Source organism: Octopus sinensis, linkage group LG23 (assembly GCF_006345805.1).
Source record: "Octopus sinensis linkage group LG23, ASM634580v1, whole genome shotgun sequence".
NCBI lineage: Eukaryota > Metazoa > Mollusca > Cephalopoda > Octopoda > Octopodidae > Octopus > Octopus sinensis.
The window spans coordinates 30,740,767-30,766,342 of record NC_043019.1 but is presented as its reverse complement, the minus strand read 5'-3'; the positions used below and the strand labels follow the sequence as shown (position 1 = coordinate 30,766,342).

Genomic DNA, 25,576 nt, shown 5'->3' with positions numbered 1-25,576 from the left:
ATGTATATTAATAAATTTTATTTTTCATGACATATATTTTGATCACTAGTTTGTTGTTGAAAATTTTTTTTTCATTTAAAAACATCCGCAGACTTTCAATCTCTGATGTTCAAAGTGTTTTTTTAAAGATACCATAAAAATTCTAGGGGATGGATAGGAAGATAATCATATGGAAAAAACTTACTGTTGGATCTAACTTATTTCTTTACCCTCGACATATATATTTGATCTGAAATATGAATACTAAAATGTATTAATAACTTAATATGTACAACCACAAATGTAAAGAGATGGGAAATGATATGTTTTTTATTCTCTTTTATCATATGAATTACGATAACATGAACAGGAGATTCCAGCAAACAGATTAACTCTCATAGATAAAGAAATGGAAAGAGAGAGAGTGAGAGAAGGAATTAACACATTAAACAATGTGAATGAAAATTTCTTGGAAGTGAATGAAAATTTCTTAGTTGAAAAGAATATTGAAAACTATATTTTGATAAAAATATATAAAAACTGGAATTTTAAAAAATATTCTAAACAATATAGGCGCAGGAGTAGCTGTGTGGTAAGTAGCTTGCTTGCCAACCACATGGTTCCAGGTTCAGTCCCACTGCATGGCATCTTGGGGAAGTGTCTTCTACTATAGCCTCAGGCCAACCAAAGCTGTTGAGTCCCTTTAGCAGAGATGACTTTGAAGCAAGTATTTCAATCAAGTCTCTTGTCTGGGTATAACCAATGAACTATAATTTCTTCCTGTCTTTCTCTTACCAGCCTCAGAGGCTCAACAGATGAATCATACTCACTCCCCACTGACACTTGACTAAGTCATAAAAAAGTTTTAGACTCTCCATCTTCAGTATGTCATATTTTGGTGTTGAATTCTTTCCAAACACACCATTCCTATCATCCTACTAATACTAGTAAAATAAGTATTAAATTGGAATCTACTTCATTAACTGTGTTGTGATGATAGACACTAACACCCCTATGTGATTACAAGATAGACTCTTTGAACTCTTATAAAGAGTAATGTGTCTCAATGAGGGAGAAGAAAGCATTGGAGTTTCACATGTTGGTAGTTGGAAGTTACATCTGTGAATACATTGCTTTACCCCTGCTTCATTGAAATCTTATATCCACAACTAAGGATGCAAAAGTCTAAAACGGCAGATTCCAACTTACTTAAAACGAAGAACTCTTTTATTCTTTTACTTGTTTCGGTCATTTGACTGTGGCCATGCTGGAGCACTGCAGTGAAGGGTTTTAGTTGAACAAATTCACCCCAGAACTTAGTTTTTGTAAGCCTAGTGCTTATTCTATCAGTCTCTTTTGCCAAACTGCTAAATTATGGGGACATAAGCATGCTAACATCAGCTGCGAAGCAGTGATAGGAAGACAAACACACACACAAAGACAAACACGCGTGCGCACACGCACACACACACACACACACACATACACACACACACACACACACACACACACACACACACACACACACACACACACACACACACACACACAAACATATAAGACAGGCTTCTTTCAGTTTCTTTCTACCAAATCCACTCACAAGGCTTTGGTCAGTCTGAGTCTATAGTAGAAGACACCTTCCCAAAATGCCATGCAGTGGGACTGAACCCAGAACCATGAGATTGGGGAGCAAGTTTCTTACTACAGAGCCATGCCTGCACCCATTTTATTTAAATGAATTTAACTATGGATTCCAGGCTTTTGATAGACTAATATTCGCAATAAACTGATTTTATTAACTAAAAACCAGTCCATTTTTTTACCAGTTTCATTTCTTTGTTGAAGGTGTATAGCGTAAGTGGTTAGAGTGTTTTGTGATTGCATGATCACGGTTTCAATTCCTGGACTGGACGGTGCATTTTCTTCTTGAACAAAAACACCTCATTTCACATTGCTCCAGTCCACTCAGCTGCAAGTGAGTAACCCTGCAATGGATTGGTGTCCCATCCAGGGTGATTGCTGTGATCTCAGACAGTTATACACCATGCAAACCTGGTAACTGGCCCTATGAGCCCCAAGACTAAAGACATTACTAACTTACATCTCTCACCTGAAAGATGTTATGCGATTCAATGATTCATGTAAAAGTAGCAGAGTGTTTATGCATTTTATACTATAGCCTTTCAAAATCTTGAACACAACTTTTGGATCCTCAGTAGTGACTTTGTGGACCATTTGAGGTCCATGAAATATAGAATGGGAGCTGTTGGTCTAACACAGTTATTGGCAAACTGCAACCTGGGAAATTTCTGAGTGGCACAACAACGAAGAACTACCTTGAAATATCTTTAATAGTGTGGACTGCCTGATGATGAACCAAGTCTCATGTGGCCCATTTCTCAGAAAAGGTTTTTTATACCTGATCTGAAACATTATTCTTTCACCACCCAAAAAAAAAAAAAAAAAATTAAGCACTGTACCCGAGAAAATTATCATAATTTATTTTCATGCTTTTCATTTGTTGCAGATCTTGAATGTAGTCATTCAAATTTGAAAATCTTCACCAAAGATTCTATCCCAAAGCTGTCCCATTTCTTTAACAACCCAAGGTCAGGAGATGTGTATATCACAACCAGAAATCAGTGGATGATTAAAAAGTAAGTAGCTCTATGCTTGGTTATTATCTAAACTTCTTTCTATCTAGATATGATGAATACAGACACAGACATGGCAGCATGGTTAAATAAGTTCACTTCACAATCACATGGCTGGGAGTTTGTGAGGAAACATAAAGACATATATACATGCATATACAACTGGTTACTTTCAGTTTTTGTCTACCAAATCCATTCACAAGATTTTGACTTGCCTGGGATAATAGTAGCAGACATTCGTCCAATTTGCCATACAGTGGGACTGAGACCAAGACCTCGTGGTTAGGAAGCAAACATTTTACCACACAGCCACATCTGCACCTATTTTTTTTGTTTAAGTTTTAATGATATAATGGAACAGTAGGTTTCTAAAGTCCTGAATTCTACCAAGTTTCTTGTTGATTAACTGTTCATTTTCATATAAGTTATTCAGATGACCACATAGACTTCAAGCATAACGGACAAGTTAGATATTCAAACATATTCATATCATCAATAGAGAGCAAATATTTACAATGATTCCACTGCTAATTTTTTGGCAGATAAGCCAGAAATTAGCATAGGCAAGTGTGTGTGTGTAGGGGGGAGTGAATGAGAGTAATAACCCCATTATCTACACATCGAAAACAATAGGGAGAATGTAGTCTCCCTGTAGCTAATTTCTAGCTTGTCTGTTGCTATACTGTCCTTTTTTCATTCTGCCAAAAAATTTAGCTATGGACTCATTGTAGATAGTTGCTCTCTATTGATGATATGAATATGTTGGAATATCTAACTTGTCTTTTATGCTTGAAGTCTATGCAGTCATCTGATGAGAACGTGAAAGGTGAAGTTCAATCTCGGCAGGATTTGAACTCAGGATGTTAAGAACCGGAAGAAATGCAATAATTATAATTTATGTACACACACATTTATATATACATGTTAAATACAGTGGCAACGATTATAATCTTATTACAAGGCGGTGATCTGGCAGAAACGTTAGCACGCCGGGCGAAATGCTTTGCAGTCATCTGATGAGAACGGTTTTCTTTGTAACGATGTAAGGCTTTCACTGACCAATTAAATGAGTTACTCCAAACAGCCATAATGAATTGACACTTATACATCTTTGTTACTCATTTGTATTTTACTCATCTACCCTGAAATCTCGGAATCTGTACTTTGGAAGTATTTGGAAAGTATCTTTATATAAAATACATGTCTGAACAAACAAGAGTGGATTTGCTCACCAAGTTGGTTCGTGCCATCTGCATACACTGCAAGAATGTTAGATGGAATAAATTCTATGTAGAATTTGATACTCACCTAATGTTGTTTGAGTGTACAAATAAGTTCACCCTAACAATGTACTTCAATTTAAGTACCTAATTCAACTGAATCTATATATATATAAATAGATGGGTGTATTTTTACCTTGTTAACAATTAACACGGAAAAATAAATAAATAGTTACCAGGGCAGCAAAAATATCACAAGTAAAGGTGTTGTAACTCCTTGTTTATAAAGGTAGAAACTTTGTGTTTATGTTGAATATTTGAATAATATGAATAAAAAATGGAGTTAACGCAGGTGTAAACAAATATTTTTACTTTCGACATTTGTTTACACCTGCGTTAACTTCATTTTTTATTCATATATATATATATATATATACATATACACACATATATATATATATATATATAAAATTAGAAAAAAACACCTTTTATCAATTTTTTCTGATTTTTTATATATATTTATTATATTGTGTGAAATTTGATTTAGTATTTCTAAATTGAATTTTTTTCCCTGTAATTTTGGATTTATATTCCCTCAAATAATTATTATATATATATATATGTATGTATGTATGTATGCATGCATGCATGCATGTATGTATGTACGTATATACATGATGGGTTTCTTTCAACCAAATCCACTCACAAGGTTTTGGTCAGCCCCAGGTTATAGTAAAAGACATTTGCCCAAGGTGCCACATAGTGGGGTTGAACCTGGAACCATGTGGTTGGGAAGCAAACTTCTTACCACAAAGCCACTCCTGCATCTTGGGGCTCCTCCTGAATTTGTATACTATTTTTTCCAGCGTTAGAACCAGCAGGAATTTGTCCTTTGTAACTTCTAAAGGTAAATTAAAGAACATTGTATACTTCCAAGCACAACAGTAGATATGCGGGGAAATGTTATTGATTAGGAAAAAAAAATTCATTTTGAAACATTATGTAAATTAATACTGTTTTCAAAAACAGCATATTTTTCTAGAAAAAAAAATGAGCGAAATTTTATTTTAGGTTCTAGATTTTTTATTTCTTCCTCTCTCTCTCTCTCTTTCTATCTTTCTTTCTCTTTTCTTTCTTTATTTATTTTACACGTGTTTAGGAACTTAATTTGATGCATCAAAATTGCTTGGATGCAACAATTCTGAATTAATCATTTCAAGATGAAATGAATATTGTTACCATCTTTTTAAAGTAATTCATTCAAAATACATTCAAAGATATGTGTGTCTTTATATATACTAGACTACTCATGACCCGTCGAGTTATCAGGAAAGTCTGAATTTCCCAGCAACAGAGTTTTGTTTCGTTCATTTTTTTTCTTTTCTATGTTATTTTGTATGCTTTCACCAAATGTGACATTAAAATCACATGTAAACGGCTCCTTTCCCCAGAAAAGGAAAGATTTGGCTGTTATTTCTTGTACGCCCTGCTACCACGTAACAGGTATTTCGGATCTTTTATCGCAAATAGCTATTATGTGGTAGCAAGGCGTGCTAGAAATAGCGGCCAAATCTTTGGAGGTTAGATACATTGAATGCACTCGGAAAAAACCATGGAAAAAATTATTTCATACTGAGGTTATGAATGGGTCTTTTACGAAATATTTACCATGTTTTAAAGTCATCTTCACTTTAAAATATTTTTTAGATAAGCCCCAAAAAATGTTTGTAATGGTATTCACTTGAAAATAATTTTTAAAATAGCATTAAAATATTGTCTGTTTAAAGAAAGCTAAAATATAAATACTTACTGTACAAACAACTTACATTTTTGAAATAACATTCAATTAACAAAAGTGAAAATAGAAGCATTTATTGTAAAAAACAAATCGTATTTTTTCGTTGTCAAGTTACTGTGTCTAATCAAAAGGTACGAGTTTCTTCCCTTTCAGTATTAAATTATTTTCAGAGAATTTTCCCATTATGCACTGTTTTGTGAACATGTCCCTTATTGGCTGACGATATGTGCATTTCTGATAACAAGCAGAAGTAATGGGGAAGCATCATAGCCATGTGTTGAGGGGAATTCTTTGGGGTTTGGATAATTCACTTCTGGAAACATGGATGTTTCGTTCAATGTCCTTAAACAACCCTTATTCAGAGACCTTTTGAGTGGGATGGGCTACTCAAGCTGAAGAAAATTCTAACTAGGCCCCACCTGTAAGGCTGTGCACCGTTTATCTTGATATGAGGTCACCATGTCATGCAATTATGTTTGTGATGCAAGTGCCTAGTGTACCCTTATCAGATGGGTAGTCATGATGGGTATACTGGGCTTCGTATATTTTACCACAGTGTCAGTTTGATGGCATGCACTGCTCTCTCACTCAGTAATAATAAACGATCAATACCAGCAGATGACATAAATCAATACCAGCCAATGACAACGTTTCTCTAAAAGAAATGGAGAAACTTTCAAAATACAAAGACCTGGAAATAGAGGTAACTCGAATGTGGAATCAAAAAACAGAAACAATTCCTATCATAGTAGGCGCATTAGGTATGATGAAAAAATATTCAGATAAATACATAACTTAATCACCAGGACTTACAAATATATATAATATACAGAAAATTGCACTACTAGGCACTGCATGCATCCTACGCAAAACACTTTCAATACAGTAACCATAAGAGCATCAAACCAAACCACAGCACATACCAAAGGCACACAGAGCTGCGTTATAAAAATAAAACTACTGAATAATAATGATAATAATAATAATAATAATAATAATAATAATAATAATAATAATAATAATAATAGAAGAGTTTAGTATTTGAATTAGCAAAAAAGTGAATGAGTATGCTACTAGTATGTGTACCTTTCATACAATTCTTAGGGAGAATTTATGCAAAATTCAGCTGCTATATCTAACAGCTTAAGCTACTCTCATAGAGTTTTTTAAGCCTTGGCTTGCAATGGAAAAATTTAAGACGTTGACTTTTGTTATAGTCTTTTTAAATATATTCCATTAATTCTCCGCAATGTACAGGAATGTGCTCATACTTTGAGAACTAGTGCAAGTATTATACCGGTTGATTTCTTTTAAAACTAAACTAATTACAGTCAGAAAGTAGAAGTAGATAGTGAGAATGAAGAGAAATGATCTGATGATAACGAATTATTCGAAAAGTTATCCAGTATATTTTTTTACTTTTGGTAAGCAATTGTATTATGCTGGTAATTTTGGCAAATGCATAAATCTATTGAAAAGTTCTATAAACAGTTCTATAAAAAAAACCAAAGTATAGTCGTACCTGAGGGTTTAATGGTTTCTGATGTTGATTGTTAATCTAAGTAATCTATAGCTGGATTTCCTTGATAAATTAATCATACTATGTGAGTAGAAATAGATAGTATACATAGTATGTATGTGTATTCGTATAGTACTTGAAAAGAAAAAAAGATGATGGGGAAAAAAATGTAATGATGAAGACTTGGTATGCTATCAGTAAAAATTTTCATTTTCTTTTAGCTTTTGCTAAACCATAGTATTTTGCAGACAATTTGGCAAATGCATGAAAAACAAAATCAAATGTTTGATATGCTGCTGCTGTATGAAAAGTCAATGTATAGTTCTAATTGGGTATGTTTAATTATTTTATGACTCATGGTGAGATGAAGAAAATGTTAGTGGAAAGTTGCCACGATAAAAATGACTGAAACAGCTGGATGTTCCTTATGTAAAACCAACATTGGTTCCAATGAGCCTCAGTTAAGCTAACTTCACTTTGACAGATTGGTATCTGCTGTAGATTTTTCTTACAGAGAGATTCCATTCTTCATGTCAACTTGGTGAGCTATCTGCCAATAATTTCTTAGCTAAGTAGACAGAAGCAGCTGGAATGGTGTGTTTTACAGAAGGAGATCTTTCAATCATAAATATTAGAGAAATATAATTGAATGCAATATGATTGTATGTGTTTGTGTGTGTCTATGTGTGTGTTCCTGCATTATATCTAAGTGTGTATATGCATGCATACATATATATATATATATATATATTTATTTATTTATTTATATATATATTGAATGATATGTGTAAAAAAAAATATAGATAAAATTGCTTCCCTATGAATGGGTGAATTAGATGAAAAGGAATGTAAAGTCAAGATGTTTAAGAACATCATAAATTAACTTGTAAAAAAGCATGAAGTCATAAGTCAATGCCTCGTTTTATAAGCTATGGATTCCATTCAATAAAAGAAAAAATATCGAAATACCAAATAAAAAACAGGAAGTTGCGGTGTTTATGCATTTTCATTTTTTCCTGTTGTTGGCAATGGAAGTCAAACTACGGACATATATCAATGAGAAATTACTTCCATATTAACCATACGCTTTTATAGCGGTGCACCTGAGCATTGCGTGGTGCACTGAGCACTGTGTGATGCACCTGAGCACTGCGTGGTGCACCTGAGCACTGAGCATTGCGTGGTGCACTGAGCACTGCATGATGCACCTCAGCATTGCATGGTTACCTGAGCAGTGCGTGGTGCACCTGAGCATTGCGTGGTGCACTTGAGCACTTTGTGGTGCACCTGAGCACTGTATACAATAATTTCATTATTATTATTATCAAATAATCTCATATATAGATAGATGTATAAAACCAGGTAATTTTAGAAGGGAAATGTTCATGTATTACCCATGAAATATCAAAAATGTCAAAGAAAGGAAACTTTGAGCCAACTGGATTTTAAAAAACTGGATGTGGAATTGGCTCACAAATGAGCTTATGTCGACAGGACTTCATTAAGGACATGAAATTTCTATTGTACTCATTCTAACGCAGGGCTAAAATAATATACCTGGAAATCATATAATGTGCAGTAATAATCGTATAAGGCATGACTGCAATGTTTAACATTTCTGTTTCTAAATCCAAGCTCACCTGTTGTCAAAATTGCAATTACAGCAAGAACGACTTTTCACTTGGAAGCTCTGGTTTTGATGTCCGAGAGGAAAACATGAAGGTAAGTTTTCGTAGTTTTTGTAAATCTTACACACATTAAGAACACAAATGTCTGTGGAATACTCAACCGCATGTATGCAAATTTCATGAGTATGTAGTTCAGAAATCCATCTACTTTACATTTTTTTTTTACTTATGCCAGTACTGTATAATGCCCCCAGTGGCATGTAATAAGCACCCAGATTACTTTGTAAAGTGGTTGATGTTAGGAAGGGCATCCAGCCATAAAAACCATGCCACAACAGACAATTTGGAGTCTGAACAGTTCCATGGCTAGCCAGCTCCATGGCAAACCCATTTCTTTACTACCCACAAGGGGCTAAACACAGAAGGGACAAACAAGGACAGACAAACAGATTAGGTCGATTACTTCGACCTCAGTGGGTAACTGGTACTTGTTTAATCGACCCCGAAAGGATGAAAAGCAAAGTCGACCTTGGTGGAATTTGAACTCAGAACATAGCAGCAGAAGAAATACCGTCCGGCCTGCTAACGTTTCTGCCAGCTTGCCGCTCAAACCAGCCAACCCATGCCAGCATAGAAAACAGATGTTAAACGATGACGATGCTGATAAGGATGATGCGTGCATGTACAATCTTTCCTGGCATACAAGTTTATGTAGTATATTGTGTAAACATGTAATGTGAATGTTCAAAAATCACCCTGTTGCATTTCACAAGCCAAACCTATCCTTTCTGGTTATAAATTTTGGTCTGAAATATCCAACTCGGTACTACTTAAGAAGAGTGGTCCCAGTGCATGCACTTGCATAGTCGCGCATCCGCACTAGCTAGTCGTGACTAGTCGATCCTACAACGACTACCTAGCAAAGTAAATAAAACACAAAATAAATATTTTTTTTACACAAAGTAAATAATTTTACTAAACAAAGTAAATAATATAGGCGCAGGAGTGGCTGTGTGGTAAGTAGCTTGTTTACCAACCACATGGTTCCGGGTTCAGTCCCACTGCGTGGCACCTTGGGCAAGTGTCTTCTACTATAGCCTTGTGAGTGGATTTGGTAGACAGAAACTGAAAGAAGCCCGTCGTATATATGTATGTGCATGTATGTTTGTGTGTCTGTGTTTGTCGTCCTAGCATTGCTTAACAACCGATGCTGGGGTGTTTATGTCCCCGTCACTTAGCGGTTCGGCAAAAGAGACCGATAGAATAAGTACTGGGCTTACAAAGAATAAGTCCCAGGGTTGAGTTGCTCGATTAAAGGTGGTGCTCCAGCATGGCCGCAGCCAAAATGACTGAAACAAGTAAAAAAAATATACAAAACACAAAGTAAGGATCGACTAGTCATTACTAGCTAGCATGGATGCGTGACTACGCAAGTGCACGCACCGGGACCACTCTTCTTAAGTAGTACATTCAACTCGTATGCCAGAAAATACAGCATGTACTTATATAAGATGGAAGGGTTTACTTTGAAAGAGACTTAGCTGCTATTTCTAAAAGTTCCAGGGACCAAGTTGAGTTTTCTTTATTGGCTCATACATACACTATTTTCCAGCATGCAAATCAGCATAATACACAGTGCAAACTTTCAAACATTATCACTATCTTTCTAAATCCTGCTGCATTTCATATGGAATTTTTGGTCTTCCAATGTCGTCCTGGTGTTATAAACCAAACTACCTGTTTTGGAATGTAAATTTTGGTCTGAAAATTTCAACTTGTATGCTGAAAAATACAGTGTATCAGCTAAAATTCTTCTTAATGTCAAATAAAAATAATGTATGTTTTATATTCAAACCAAATAGTACAGACATTACTCACTTGTTACTCTCACTGTCAGAAATGCAATGAACCAGAGACTGGCATCTTGGAAATCTATAAACAACAAACAACACTGTCACATATAACATTTGCAAAAAAAAAAACAAAAAAACTAAACACCAGTATAAAATAAAGAAATAAATTGATACATAAAACTGCAGAGAGAGACAATATACATTATTAGCAAACTGTATCTGCAAAAGAAAAAATTTATAAATTTAGTTTTTATCATGTAATCAGCTTTGTCTAAATATGCACATGTGTATGACACTGTTAACAGATAAATTGTAATAAAATATTCACCAGACTTTCAATTAATGGTTTGCTGATCCTTAATAGAGACTTACTTCCTATGCCCGTAGCATTAATGTATGCGAATGTTGAATAATGTGTATAGCAGTGGCAATATTTATTGTCTCTTTCTGTGTCTGTATATTTTAATAAAATTATTCACTCAGGAATTTTAATCTAAATTTCTGTCAGCACATTGTTAACGATCAGGAAACAAAAAACAAAAAAAGCGGGAAAGAAAAATGTTAAACGTTAAAAACACGTTTAAAATACAGAACATAAAATTAATTGTATGCATATAAATGCACACACACACACGCACACACATGTATATGTATATATAAATATATATATATATATTTATGCATGTGTGTGACAATATATATGTATGTGTGTGTGTATGTATGTATGTGTGTATTTATAAGCATGTGTATATATATATGTATGTGTGTATATATATGTATAAGTGTACATATATGTATGTATATTTACGAATATATATTTAAGTGTCACATATATAAGTGTATTTATATCAAGTTTTATGTGTGTGTATGTGTGTGTGTGTGTGTGAATATGTATATATATATAGTTATGCTTATATATATACTGTATATAGTTTGAGTGCATAAAATACTCTTTTTGTTTTTAAATATCTTCTAAATTTTATATTAACTGTTTACAACAATTTTAAAACTTTTAAATGATCCTATATGATTGTCTCAGTAGTTTATTTGTTGATATATGAAATTGCAAAAAAATATCTTGTAAAGCAATTTACAGCCCTAAACTAATCTTGAAGTGCTATAATCCTCATATTTGCATGAAACATGTTTTCTGAATATGGATTACATACACTGTATCGTTTGTTCCTTCTCGAGCCATGCCTGGCTCATAAGAGCCGGTTTCCCAGTTTTGTGGTGTATAGGTTCCCCACCTGAAAGGGACGCCAGTCCGTCGCAGGTGAGCTGCAAGATGCAGGAGGAAAGAGTGAGAGAAAGTTGTGGTGAAAGTGTCAGCATAGGTTTGCCATTACCTTCTGCAATTTATTTAGAAACCTCTCACATACATACTTACATTATAATTGCAACTAAATTTTGAGCAACCCCATTGTTTGATTTTTCTCATCAGTGGAATGACCTTGAACCTCTGTTCTTTGTTTTTCATTTTTCTCTCCTATTACGCTGTGCCCTGAGTTCAGCCATTTCACCAATGTTGTTGATGATTTGCATAATAGGAATATCTATTGAGTATTCAACATCATTCATTGTATTTTTTTGCCAAGCACTGAGGAGGTGAATTATTAAAATTATATGTTTCAACGGGCAATTATGTAATACTGGCAGTTAAATTAACAAAACACGTGTGTTTTATAAAGCATAAAATAACAGATATGTTATGTATATATTTAATACTGTATGTGTTTGTGTGTACATGTGGGTGCCCTTCTTAGTGTGTCTACTGAGAACTGATGAAAAGATTGGTAGAAACAGGATCATGGCATGAACACTCCTCTCTTTACCTCTTAGCCCTCCTTCCATGACCCTTTCATGTGTGTGTGTGTGTGTGTGTGTGTGTGTGTGTGTGTGTGTGTGCATAGACTCATTTTTGATATTATTTTTATTTTGAAGGCCATATTCATTGCAATTGGACCAGACTTCAAAGAGAGACTAGAGATTGAACCTTTTGAAAATGTGGAACTCTACAACATGATGTGTGGTTTGTATTTGTCTAATATTTATTTCACTTTTTTAGCGACGTAGGAGTGGCTGTGTGGTAAGTAGCTTGCTTACGAACCACATGGTTCTAAGTTTAGTCCCACTGCGTGGCACCTTGGGTAAGTGTCTTCTACTATCGCCTCAGGTCAACCAAAGCCTTGTGAGTGGATTTGGTAGATGGAAATTGAAAGAAGCCCATCGTATATATGTATATATTTATATATATGTATGTGTGTATGTGTGTATGTATCTGTATTTGTTCCCCCAACATCACTTGACAACCGATGCTGGTGTGTTTGCGTCCCTGTAACTTAGCTGCTCTGCAAAAGAGACTGATAGAATAAGTACTAGGCTTACAAAGAATAAGTCCTGGGGTCAGTTTGCTCAACTAAAGGCAGTGCTCCAGCATGGTCACAGTCAAATGACTGAAACAAGTTAAAGAGTAAAAGAGACATTGCAATTGATGCAGATACGAATTATTATTTACATAAAAACATTGTGTTCTGGTACAGTGAAGAAAATGGATAATTTTCAATTCATAATTTTTCCCTTCATTATCATCATCAACATCACAATCTCTGTTTTCTTCCTTCTCACTTCTTTCTCTTCTTGGTAACAAGTCAATGAAGGAAGAGAACTTTTACAAATTTGTTGAACTCATGCCAACCCCTCTCAACCTTTTGTCTCCTCTCATCTTGTCATCTATATTGCATCTGTCACCACCTTACTCCCAGGTTACTCTGCACTAATTAGTGTATACCCAGGGTCAACCAAAGCCCTGTGAGTGAATATAGTTGAGGGAAACTGTGTGGAAGCCCATCATGTATTTATCTCTAAGTGAAATCGTAGTTGTGGTTGATGCGGGTGTCATATAACTGGCAGCCTTGCTGGTGTCATGTAAAAAGCACCTGTTACACATTTGGAGTGGTGGGTGTTAGGAAGGGCATCCAGCCATAGAAACCATGCCAAATTGGATTGGAACTTGGTGCAGCTCTCCAGCTTACCAGTTTTCAGTCAAACTGTCCAACCCATGCCAGCATAGAAAGCAGACACTAAATGATGATGATGATGTGTGTGTGTGTGTGTGTGTGTGTCTTTGTATCTGTTTATTCACACCATCCCCCACTGTTTGACAACTAGTGATGGTTTGTTTGCATCCCCTTAAAGAAACTAATAGAATGAGTACCAAGCTTATAAATAAGTAAAGATATATACTGAGGTCAACTTGTTCAATTAAAACCTTTTAAAGCAGTACTCCAGCATGGCCACACTGTCATGAGTGAAACAAGAAAAAGAAGATTAAAGAAAGTTATCTATTACATTTCATTATGATGAGAAATAACTTATGTCAGTTTTGAACAGAAACTGTTAATCTGATCGGCTTTTAATTCTGCATATATAATTCAAATATTGCTTCTCTGTAAATCAACCTACTAGAAATAGCTGTCAAATTTCTCACAGAATCATGTCTCACTGTCTTAAGAAAACACATTATATAATAAAATATATATTGATGTAAAATACACCAGAAGCTGTGATATCCATATGGAAAGTATTCCTTTAAAGATGTATAATGTTAAGAAACACAATATACTTCAGAGCTAGGTGAAACAATATCACAACAGAAGTGACCACAAGAATGACAGATATGAATTTTATGTGTTGCAGCTTCTCAATGTTATGTTACTTGTTTAACTTTTGAAGCGCAATCAAATCAGCTAGTCTGAAATATATACTCTTTTACTCTTTTACTCTTTTACCTTTTCAGTCATTTGACTGTGGCCATGCTGGAGCACCGCCTTTAGTCGAGCAAATTGACCCCAGGATTTATTCTTTTGTAAGCCTAGTACTTATTCTTTCGGTCTCTTTTGCCGAACCGCTAAGTTACGGGGACGTAAACGCACCACCATCGGTTGTCAAGCGATGTTGGTGGGGACAAACACAGACACACAAACATGCTCACAGACACATATACATGTATATATATATATATATACGACAGTCTTCTTTCAGTTTCCGTCTATCAAATCCACTCAGAAGGCTTTGGTCAGCCCGAGGCTATAGTAGAAGACACTTACCCAAGGTGCCACACAGTGGGACTGAATCCGGAACCATGTGGTTGGGAAGCAAGCTACTTACCACACAGCCACTCCTGTGCCTACATAGGAATAGTATATAAACTTTATATTTGTATGCAAAGGCACCAAATAAGTGAAATGAAATCTGAATTATGCAATGGAAGCAGTTCTGTTGGAAAGAAAAATCTATATCAATATAATATACTTAATGTATTTCTGTCGCTGAAATGCCCGAAACTACAATTTCCTTCTGAGAGAAATCTCTTTATAGACGTATAGTGTTTAAAAATAAAAAAAAGCATATATTTCATTATATAACGAAGTCTACAATATATAATGTAGTTGTTGATAAATGAGATGATGTGGCCACAGTCTGAACACCTTTGATCAGAAATCTACTTGATCAGGCCTGACCCGGGGCTAAACAATTGAATAGCATTCTGTATGTTTTATTTAATGAGGACATGCTGTAAGAAACAACACTGCCTTATTCATGTCAAGAAAGTATCTTGTACAGATGTATAGAGCTAAAAAACACAGAGGTATATCAATAGCAGATGGGAAGCATCCAGTAGCAGTGGTTGAATTGTTAGAGCTGGGATTTCTGCAAGTTTGTACATCATCAGTAGCAAGTATCCACTAGAAAAAATATGCTTTGACAAATTTCGCTTCTTGTGATATAGAAAGACAGTGATTAACGAGTCACTGGTGTCACAAATAGCTGGCAAACTGGATAAGAGTTTGTTGTCAGTGACTAAAGCAGGTATTAGTTCTTATGTCTGGTCAGGGATGTCATCACAGGCTGACGAGACCTGCTACTGGTACCATGGAAACCAGTACTACCTGTTCTATGGACAGGTGGTTGGTAACTAAACCTGCTCCCCACCCCACCCTCACCATGATTTGAGTAGCTTACTACTCTCGCAATGAGGGTGTCTGAACACCCAGGATGACTAAAAACAAGACTTGCTGAAGGACAGATGAGCTCCTTGCAGGCCAATGGCCATCCAGTTGAGGAAGGCAATGGTAAACCAACTCAATATCACTGCCAAGAAAGCACTATGAGAAAGTCAGAATGAAGTAATGCTATGGTTTAATTTAATGGAAGAACTCATACTTAATGAGGGACACCTTCAGTGTAGTGTCATCCACTGGCTCCAGAACGAAATTTGCTTAGGCGGGGTCCAAACATTTTTACAAGAAAAGTCTTATTATTATCATTATTTATCTAAGTTCTTTGTTAAGGAACCCAACTTCGAGCCACTTTTTACAGATGACTTTTTCTTCAGTTTTCTAAACCTGAGAAAATAAGTAGAGATGCAAATTTTTCTTTTTGCACCCCACGAAAATTTTATTGAGTGCACTTGCACCCCCAGTTCCCAGGCCCATGGTGTCATCAACATGCTGTAAAAGCATATGGTACATGTGGACAACAAGTATTAGTTCACGCTAGCATTCTGTATAGCTTCCTTAACATGAATATACAGTAAGAAAGCTACAACACCACAGTATATTATTTTCCTCTTGGGGTTGCTGTACTGGAACCAGAATCTTCATAAAAGTACGCAAAGCAATTTCAAACCATTTTAATAATCCTTCTTTCTCCTGTTTATTGTTTCCAATTTTGTTTGTGAGTCTTAGTTGTTGTTGTTGTTGTTGTTGTTGTCCACCAGACAAGAAATGCATAGCTTTCAGTTTATTAACTGGACCATCAAGCCTCAGCAAACATCTTTCCTTTTTTTTTTTACCATTGACACACATGATCGTTCCAGAAATTACTTTTCTCTGTAAAGACAGTTTTAATATAGTTTCCTTTCATTTCTTATTGGCTTTATTTTTACTTTTTATTTTTATTTATTATTTTTTTTTTTTTGCTTTGGCCGTGTTTATTGACAAATACAGAGGGTTCTCATTTCCTGATCTGCGCCTCCTCACACTCATCCTCCTTCTGTGCCAAATTATTTGACTTGGAAGAATCTTAGTTGTAAATATTCATCATCATCATCATCAAGAGCAGAAGCATCATTGTCATCACCATCATCATCGCCAAAAACATAAACAGCAGAGACATCATCCTCCTCCCCTCATCATCATCATCATCACCATTGCTACTTTCACTTTACATTTCTGTCACTATGCTTGTACAGGTTTAGAGACAGATTTTGATAAAGACGGACATGTGGAGTTTGTTGGAAGACTTTATAAGACTTCTGAAAGAAATAATACAAAAACATTGTTCTCGATAGATTTACCAGGCAGAACAGGGTATAACATTTGAAATGTTTAGAATAGGCGCAGGAGTGGCTGTGTGGTAAGTAGCTTGCTTACCAACCATATGGTTCTGGGCTCAGTCCCACTGCGTGGAACCAAGTGTCTTCTACTATAGCCTCAGCCCGACCAAAGCCTTGTGAGTGGATTTGGGAGACAGAACCTGAAAGAAGCCTGTCGTATATGTATGTGTGTGTGTATGTGTTTGTCCCCCCCAACATCACTTGACAACCAATGCTGGTGTGTTTAGGTCCTCGTAACTTAGCGGTTCAGCAAAAGAGACCGATAGGATAAGTACTAGGCTTACAAAGAATAAACCTGGGGTTGATTTGATGCGACTAAAGGCGGTGCTCCAGTATGACCGCAGTCAAATAACTGAAACAAGTAAAAGAAAAAGAAAGAAACAGGTGAAACGCCACTAAGTATTTTGACCAGAGTGTTTGATGAGGACAGAAGCAGTAATGACAGAAACAGGCGGTGAGCTGGCAGAATTGTTAGGATGCCAGGCGAAATGCTTAGCGGTATTTCGTCTGCCGCTACCTTCTGAGTTTAAATTCTGCCGAGGTCAACTTTGCCTTTCATCCTTTCGGGATCGATAAATTAATTACCAGTTACACACTGGGGTCGATATAATCAACTTAATCTGTTTGTCTGTCCTTGTTTGCCCCCTCTGTGTGTAGCCCCTTGTGGGCAGTAAAGAAATGAGAAGCAGTAATGGTAATAAGTACAATAACAATGTATGCCTTCTCACAACTGAGTGTGTGTGTGTGTGTGTGTGTGTGTGTGTGTGTGTGTGTGTGTGTGTGTATGCATGTGAAAGGCAAAGTCGACCACAGCAGAATTTGATCTCAGATCAAAAAAGACAGATGGAATGCCACTAAGCAGTTTGAGCTGATTGTTTGATGGTGACAGAAGCAGTGGCAGTTATAACTACAATAGCAATGTATGTCCTCTCACAATTGAGTGTGTGTGTGTGTGTTTGTGTTTTTAATATCACTGTGATCACCGTGACTGACGGGGCTATCAGATGTTGCTACACATCGCTGGTCACAATAAGCTTCGCATTGTTTTAGCCTTCAAATGACACCACCCCGCTGGCTAAGCGAGCAGGCCAAGAGAAGAAAGAGTGAGAGAAAGTTGCGGCAAAAGAGTACAGCAGGGATCGTCACCCACCCACCCCTGCCAGAGCCTCGAGGAGCTTTAGGTGCTTTTGCTCAATAAACACTCACAATGCCCGGTCTGGGAATCGAAACTGTGATCCTACAACCGGGAGTCCGCTACCCTAACCATTGGGCCATTGCACCTCCACATATTTTTAATAGTTAGTGCTAAAATAGTTAATGCAAGGATCACTAACTAGAAATAATTATGCAATGAAATGGAGAGACAGGAAAGTCAGATATTGTTCACATAACATATGAAGCATTAAAAAGAGAACTGGAAATAAATGAATGGTAATAAGCATAGGAAGGCAGTTATTAACATGTCTAGTGAATGAAGCATTAGAAAGTTAATAATTATGGATGTAGAGGTTTTATTGGAACCAGGCTGAGACAGTGGCTGCTGCTATCAATTGGCATCAGTCATCATCAAGCAAATAGTATCTTGAAAGAAATCCAGGCGACAGTTGAGAGAACCAGGATGTTGGAAATGGCTGGAAATGAATAATGGAACCTGGTTGTAGAGGTGATGCATGTATGTGAGTGGTGGTGGTGGTGGTGGTGGTGGGGAGGTGTGGTTTAGTATAAAACCATCAAGAAGAAGGTACCAAAATTGGGCCCTCATAGTTTATATATTCTTGATGGCATGTATTCTGTTGTTATATGGGAAAAGGTTTTCCATTGAAGATGAAAGTGGAGGTACATGGCCTAGCAATTAGCGCAGCGGACTCACGGTCGAGGGATCGCAGGTTCGAATCTCAGACTGGGCGATGTGTGTGTTTATGAGCAAAACACCTAAGCTCCATGCGACTCCGGTAGAAGGTAATGGCGAACTTCTGCTGACTCTTTCGCCACAACTTTCTCTCACTCTTTCTTCCTGCATCTTGCAGCTCACATGCGACGGACTGGCGTCCCGTCCAAGTGGGGAACCTATACACCAAGGAAACTGGAAAACTGGCCCTTATGAGCCAGGCATGGCTCGAGAAGGAACAAACATTGAAGATGAAAGGAAAGGTCTATAGCAGTTGTGTGAGAGCTGCAATGCTGCATGGGAGTGAGACATGGTGTTTAAGGGAGAGAGAGATGGTAATTTTGAGAAGGACTGAGAGAGCAATGGTGAGAGAAATGTGTAGCATGAGGCTGTTTGATAAGAGGGGGACTGAGGACTTGATGGGGATGCTGGGGTTGGAGGAATCAGTGGAATGGCTGGCAAGGGAGAATGGAGTGCAGTGGCATGGGCATGTGTTGAGGAAGGATAAGGAGCATGTTCTGAAAAGGGTGCTAGAGTTTGAGGTAAATGGATAGCAAAGGCAAGGTAGACTGAGGAATATGTGGGGGGGCGCAGGTAGAGGAGGAGATTGGGAGGGTTGGCTTGAGAAGGGAGGACGCCCAAAACTGGGCAAGATGGCAAGATGGAGTGAGGGTGGTTGCTATGGTATTAAGGTAGATCCAGCGTCTCACTTTAATGGGGACAAAACTTGGATTTAAAATGATGGAGGAGGAGGAGGGGAGGGGGCTGAGGAGGATGCGGAGGGGGCGGGCTGAGGAGGAGGGGATGGGAGGAGGAGGAGGGGAATGAGGCAGGAGGGGGAGGGGAGGTGAGGAGGAGGAGGTGGTGGTGGTGGAGGAGGAGGAGGAGGAGGAGGTGGAGGAGGAGGTGGAGGAGGAGGAGGATATAAGAGGGAAAAATGGATAAATAAAACCAGGCAGATATCTTTGAAAGCACTCAGTATTTAAGCAAACATGGTTAACCACATCAAACAATCTGATAATACCAATAAATTCAAATGGAATTAATATCCATGGTAATTCCTCGTGTGTGACAAGTAAATCCACATATCACTTAGAAGACTTTCAAGAAGTCTAGAATACATAACAAGAAAAAGAAAAGAGAAAATCATATTTTCATTTGATAATTACACCATATTTCACCGACAAGCATTTTCTATTGCTGGCACCACAGAAATAATACCAGAATGTATAATAATGTGATTTTCTTCATTCTCGTTGTTATAAATACATGTATTAACTAACGACTATACAGTTTAGACGCAACAGAATCATGTCAGTGACCAGTACAGTTAATACTCTTTTACTCTTTTACTGGTTTCAGTCGTTTGACTGTGGCCATGCTGGAGCACCGCCTTTAGTCGAGCAAATCGACCCCCAGGACTTTTTCTTTGTAAGCCTAGTACTTATTCTATCGGTCTCTTTTGCTGAATTGCTAAGTTACGGGGACGTAAACACACCAGCATCGGTTGTCAAGTGACGTTGGGGGGACAAACATAGACACATAAACATAAACACACACCTACACATATATATAAACGATGGGCTTCTTTCAGTTTCCGTCTACCAAATCCACTCACAAGGCTTTGGTTGGCCCGAGGCTATAGTAGAAGACACTTGCCCAAGGTGTCACGCAGTGGGACTGAACCCAGAACCATGTGGTTGGTAAGCAAGCTACTTACCACACAGCCAGTCCTACACCTATTGACACCGAATAATAAATGCTTAAGCGAAATTAATAAATGTTTAAGCAAAATCTTTTTTGCATTTTGAATGTTTGATGCATATCTTTCATACTGCATTCATCATCATCATCATCATCATCGTTTAACATCCGCTTTCCATGCTAGCATGGGTTGGACGGTTTGACTGTGGGCTGGTGAACCAGATGGCTGCACCAGGCTCCAGTCTTGATCTGGCAGAGTTTCTACAGCTGGATGCCCTTCCTAATGCTAACCACTCATTAGATATAATTTTGTGCTTTGAAAATAAAACATTTTCACAAAATTTAACTGTTTTGCTCAAAGCTTTTCTCTTAACTGTTTCTTTTTCCATTTTTTTTTTTTAAATAGAGAAATCATGAAACTACATATTTGTGCATTAATTGTATTTTAGCCTTACTAAATGTTCCACCAAATGACAACAACGGTACAAATGGACGTTTAGAAGATGCTCTGAACATGGATTTGAAAAAACAAAAGTCAACCATTTTCCTCATAGAAAAATGTGTCCGTTCAAACAACATCAGTACAATAATGCCAGTTTCTTCTCGCTGTTCCAATTCATCAGAAATTGAGGTAAGTTCTATATTTTCCTTTTCTATTTATTATATATTCTTGTATTATTTCACTGGTTTCAGTCACCAAAACAACTTCAAGAGTTTTAGCTGTTTATGGGCATGTGTTGAGGAAGGATGAGGAGCATGTTCTGAAAAGGGTGCTAGAGTTTGAGGTAAATGGACAGCAAAAGCAAGGTAGATTGAGGGAAATGTGTGTGGTGGGGACAGGTAGATGAGTGTCTTGGCTAATTCTTATTCCATAAATCTCACATATCAACAACAAACAAAGCTGACCACATCATCATCATCATCATCGTCGTTTGACGTCTGCTTTCCATGCTGGCATGGGTTGGACGGTTTGACTGAGAGCTGGCAAGCCAGTAGTCTGCACCAGGCTCAAATCTGATCTGGCAAAATTTCTACAGCTGGGTGCCATTCCTAATGCTAACCACTCCGAGAGTGTAGTGGATGCTTTTTATGTGCCACCGGCATAAGGGCCAGTCAGGCATTGACCATGCTTGAATGGTGCTTTTTACATGCCACCAACACAGGTGGCATTAAATACAAAGAAGCAGGAAAAATAAAGAAAGGAAAACAAAGAAAAAGGGTGAAGGTAAAACAGGCCTTAGAACAAACGGTGTGCTCACCCACGACCCATAGTAATGACCACAGTGCTCTTGCCACAGAGAATGTCCAGTAGCACTTGCTGCAGTAGCCACTGCACCGACCAGGGCTCATTTCTCTGATGGACCACTGCTATCTCTATTTTGTGGAAGAAATCAGTAGTACAGGGTGTGAGAACACCCAACATCTCAACAACAACTGGCACAAACTGTTTATTGAAATTTTTCTCCTCCACATTATGAGTGGTGACACTTGGGCTTGCAGCCAATGCAGCAAGGCTGGAGCCTAAGAATGTGCCACTGTATGTTGCAACCCAGACCAGACATCTATCTCCCTCGAATGTGACAAGGGTTATCCCATCAGGGCACTTGCTGTCTCCACAGTTGAGACCTGCTGGCTCAAGTTGAGACGGGAAGCCAGCCACATCCAGATCCCTTCTGATTATGTCATCCAGAGTGGTGTACCAGGGGGAATCGGCCAGTGCTAAGGCTACAGGATAACAATTGTAAATCCAACACCTAAAGTACAAGGTTATGCACCTTCACATACAAATAGCACAAAAGTAAATAGATCAACATAAAAAGAAAGGCAAAAAAAAAAAATGTAAAACAAATAATGTTTTACCTCATTGCAAACATTACATTTTACAATTTCACCTGGCAAGAAATATTACTGTTAGGTGGTCTGGTTAACAGAACAGAAAAATTGTTTAAAGAGGGTGAAACATTTACAACACCAAAATTATCATTTGTATCATATTCTGCTTCAGTACTTTTGTTTGGATATAAATCATAACTTCTCCAAGCTTACTGACAATTTTATTAAGAAGTCTAGTACACATTTGGAAACTTTCCATTGTGTGTATATATATATATATATATACATATATATATATAATGTGCATGTGTCAGTATTCATGTATGTACATGTGTGTGTATATATATATATATGTAATTAATATAATATAATATAATATATATATATATATATATATATATATATATACTTATATGTATATAAATAAATAGACCAATGTATGTGCATATGTATATATATATATATATATGCCTATATACATATATGTGTACATACATGTGTATGTATGTATATATATGTGTACATTATGTATATGCATATGTGTGTGCATGTGTGGGTATGTGTGTGTATGTACATGTATATATATATATATATATGTGTATATGTGTATATATATATATATATATACATGCACACACACCTGTTTACATGTGTGATTTGACTCTGTCCTTGATGTTCTCTCTTGCCAATTAGTGTAACAGTTGTAAAACTTTCAAACTTTTGTGGGCAAAACATTAATGAGCGTTCTTGTTTTTGCTTTTCTTGTTATCACCATATGTGTTTGTGTGTGTATGTATACACACACACACATACAGACACACACACACATACATGCATTTGTTTATTTTGCATTTGTTTATTTTTCATTTGTTTTCTATGTCGATGTAGACTGGAAGGCTATTTATTTGAGGCCTTATTTTATGGCCAAATAGGTTTTATGGCCAAATAGTTTTACTTGTCTTTCAAATAAAGGATTTTTTAATTTCTCTTAACTTCAAAACTTCAGACCTTCAGAACATGGTGTTCACTGGGAACATATGCATGATAGTGCTACTTTTTTTGACTCTGGCAAGCACATGGCTAGGTAGTTGTAGTTAGGATGTTAGTCTCATGATTGTAAGATTGTGGATTCAATTCCTGGACTGGGTGACTCTTTTGGCAAGAGTCATTGACACCCTTGTGGGATTGGAAAAATGGACTGGCTGAACTCTTATAAAAAGTAGCATATTGGTTGAGATGTGAGAAAAGATGTAGGAGTCGTTGAGAGTTCATGAAAGTTGTAGGAAGTAATTGAGATCATTGAGAGTTGTATTTATTGGAGTATCATGTTTAGTGGAGTAAATTTGTTCCTTCTCGAGCCATGCCTGGCTCATAAGGGCTGGTTTCCCTGTCTCCTTGGCATATAGGTTCCCCACCTGGACAGGACACCGGTCCATTGCAGGTGAGCTGCAAGATGCAGGAGGAAAGAGTGAGAGGAAGTTGTGGTGAAAGAGTCAGCAGAAGTTCGCTATTACCTTCTGCCAGAGGCACGTGGAGCTTAGGTGTTTTGCTCATAAACACACACATTGCCCTTTCTGAGATTCGAACCCGTGATCCCTTGGCCACAAGTCCACTGCTCTAACCACTAGGCCATGTGCCTCCACAATGGAGTAATTTGAAGTATGTCATGCGAAGACAGTTGTGTCAAACCCTGCTTCATGAAATCTGTATATCCAACGTATAGAAAGATATAAAAGTGGTGACAAGGATATCCACTTATAAAAGTGGCAACAAGTTTATCTAAAGCTTACGATGGATGCTAACATTTTCTTTTGATACAAATTTAAAAAAGAAAATTAGTTAAAATGGAAGACTTATTAGCTTCCATAGTGCAGTGCAACAGCAACAACAGAAAGTGTCAAACAACAGTACCCAAGAGTCGAACAACAGTATCCAAGAGTCAAACAACAGTACCCATGAGTCAAACAACATTACTCAAAAATCATGCAACAATACTCATGAGTTGAACAACAGTTGCTGGAATTAGTTCAAAAATACTTCAAGTTCTTTCTCACTAGATGGCGTAGCAAATGCAGCTTGCTGAATTTAGTTATAACCCAGAAGAAGGTATTACTTTTCCTGCATATTTCCAAAGATTTGAAGAAATCTTGAAGAGGAATGCAAAAATTGGACGGACAATGACAAGGTATGACTACATTTAAGAAAATTATCCCCTGCTGAACAAGAAAAATACTGTAACTACAAACTGACAAAAAAAAAAAAAACATATGAAATTTTGTTTCAATGAAGCAATTAAATTATCAAAACTTTTCAGTGAGAGAAGTACCCTATTCAATACTTGCTGGGAGAGTTTGAATTTAGTAAAACAAAATGATGATGAAGGTTTCATCACCTATGCTGGAGTCTTCAAAAGAGAGTGTACAAAAGTGGAACAGGATCAGAATTTGACTCTGCAGGCAGTGGTAGAGGAATGTCAGAGAATTACTAATCTATGACATGACGCAAATAAAATTGAAGAAAAGGATTACTCTCACATATATGCGTGTTGACCTGTAATGGATAAGGAAAAAGATAAACAAAGATAAACAAATATCTAGAACCAGTCCATGCTGTGGGTGTAGGGGTCTATATTTTAGAAATAACTGTCTGTTTAAAAATTTTAAATGTTTTAATTGTCAAAAAATCAGACATAAAAGCTCACATTGCAGAGTAAAAGAAAAAGCTGAATGAAAAAATTCTGGAAAGCTTTTCTCAACAGAATGTCAAGGCAAGGTTCACAAAAGAAAGTTTGTGTACATAAAAATCAATAATGTGAACATGAAGCTACAGCTACATACAGGCAGTGATATTACAATTCTAAACGCTGACACATGGAGAAAAATAGGAAAGCCTACATTAATGAAAACTTCAAAAACTGCAAAAGGTGTCTCAGGAAAAAAATTACAATTTTGGGAGCAAAATGAGAACTGAGGTTACATTTCAGGGTAAAACCTTGAAAGCAAAAGATTTTGTGTTAAATAATGCAACAAACTTATTTGGTACTGACTGGATGGAATTGTTTAATTTATGGGACTTCCTCATAAATCTGTTCTGTAAGAAT

General features: G+C 36.8%; 1 protein-coding gene across 1 annotated transcript in view; it reads left to right on the top strand.

The window, feature by feature from the left end:
* The window catches only part of LOC115223464, a 332,103-nt gene that overhangs the window by 166,585 nt on the left and 139,942 nt on the right, over nt 1-25,576 (top strand). Inside the window, exons 12-15 of the mRNA XM_029794052.2 lie at nt 2,507-2,636; nt 8,835-8,892; nt 12,596-12,683; nt 21,093-21,274. Of these exons, the coding sequence (XP_029649912.1) occupies nt 2,507-2,636; nt 8,835-8,892; nt 12,596-12,683; nt 21,093-21,274 (458 nt within the window). The remainder of the gene's footprint in view (nt 1-2,506; nt 2,637-8,834; nt 8,893-12,595; nt 12,684-21,092; nt 21,275-25,576) is intronic.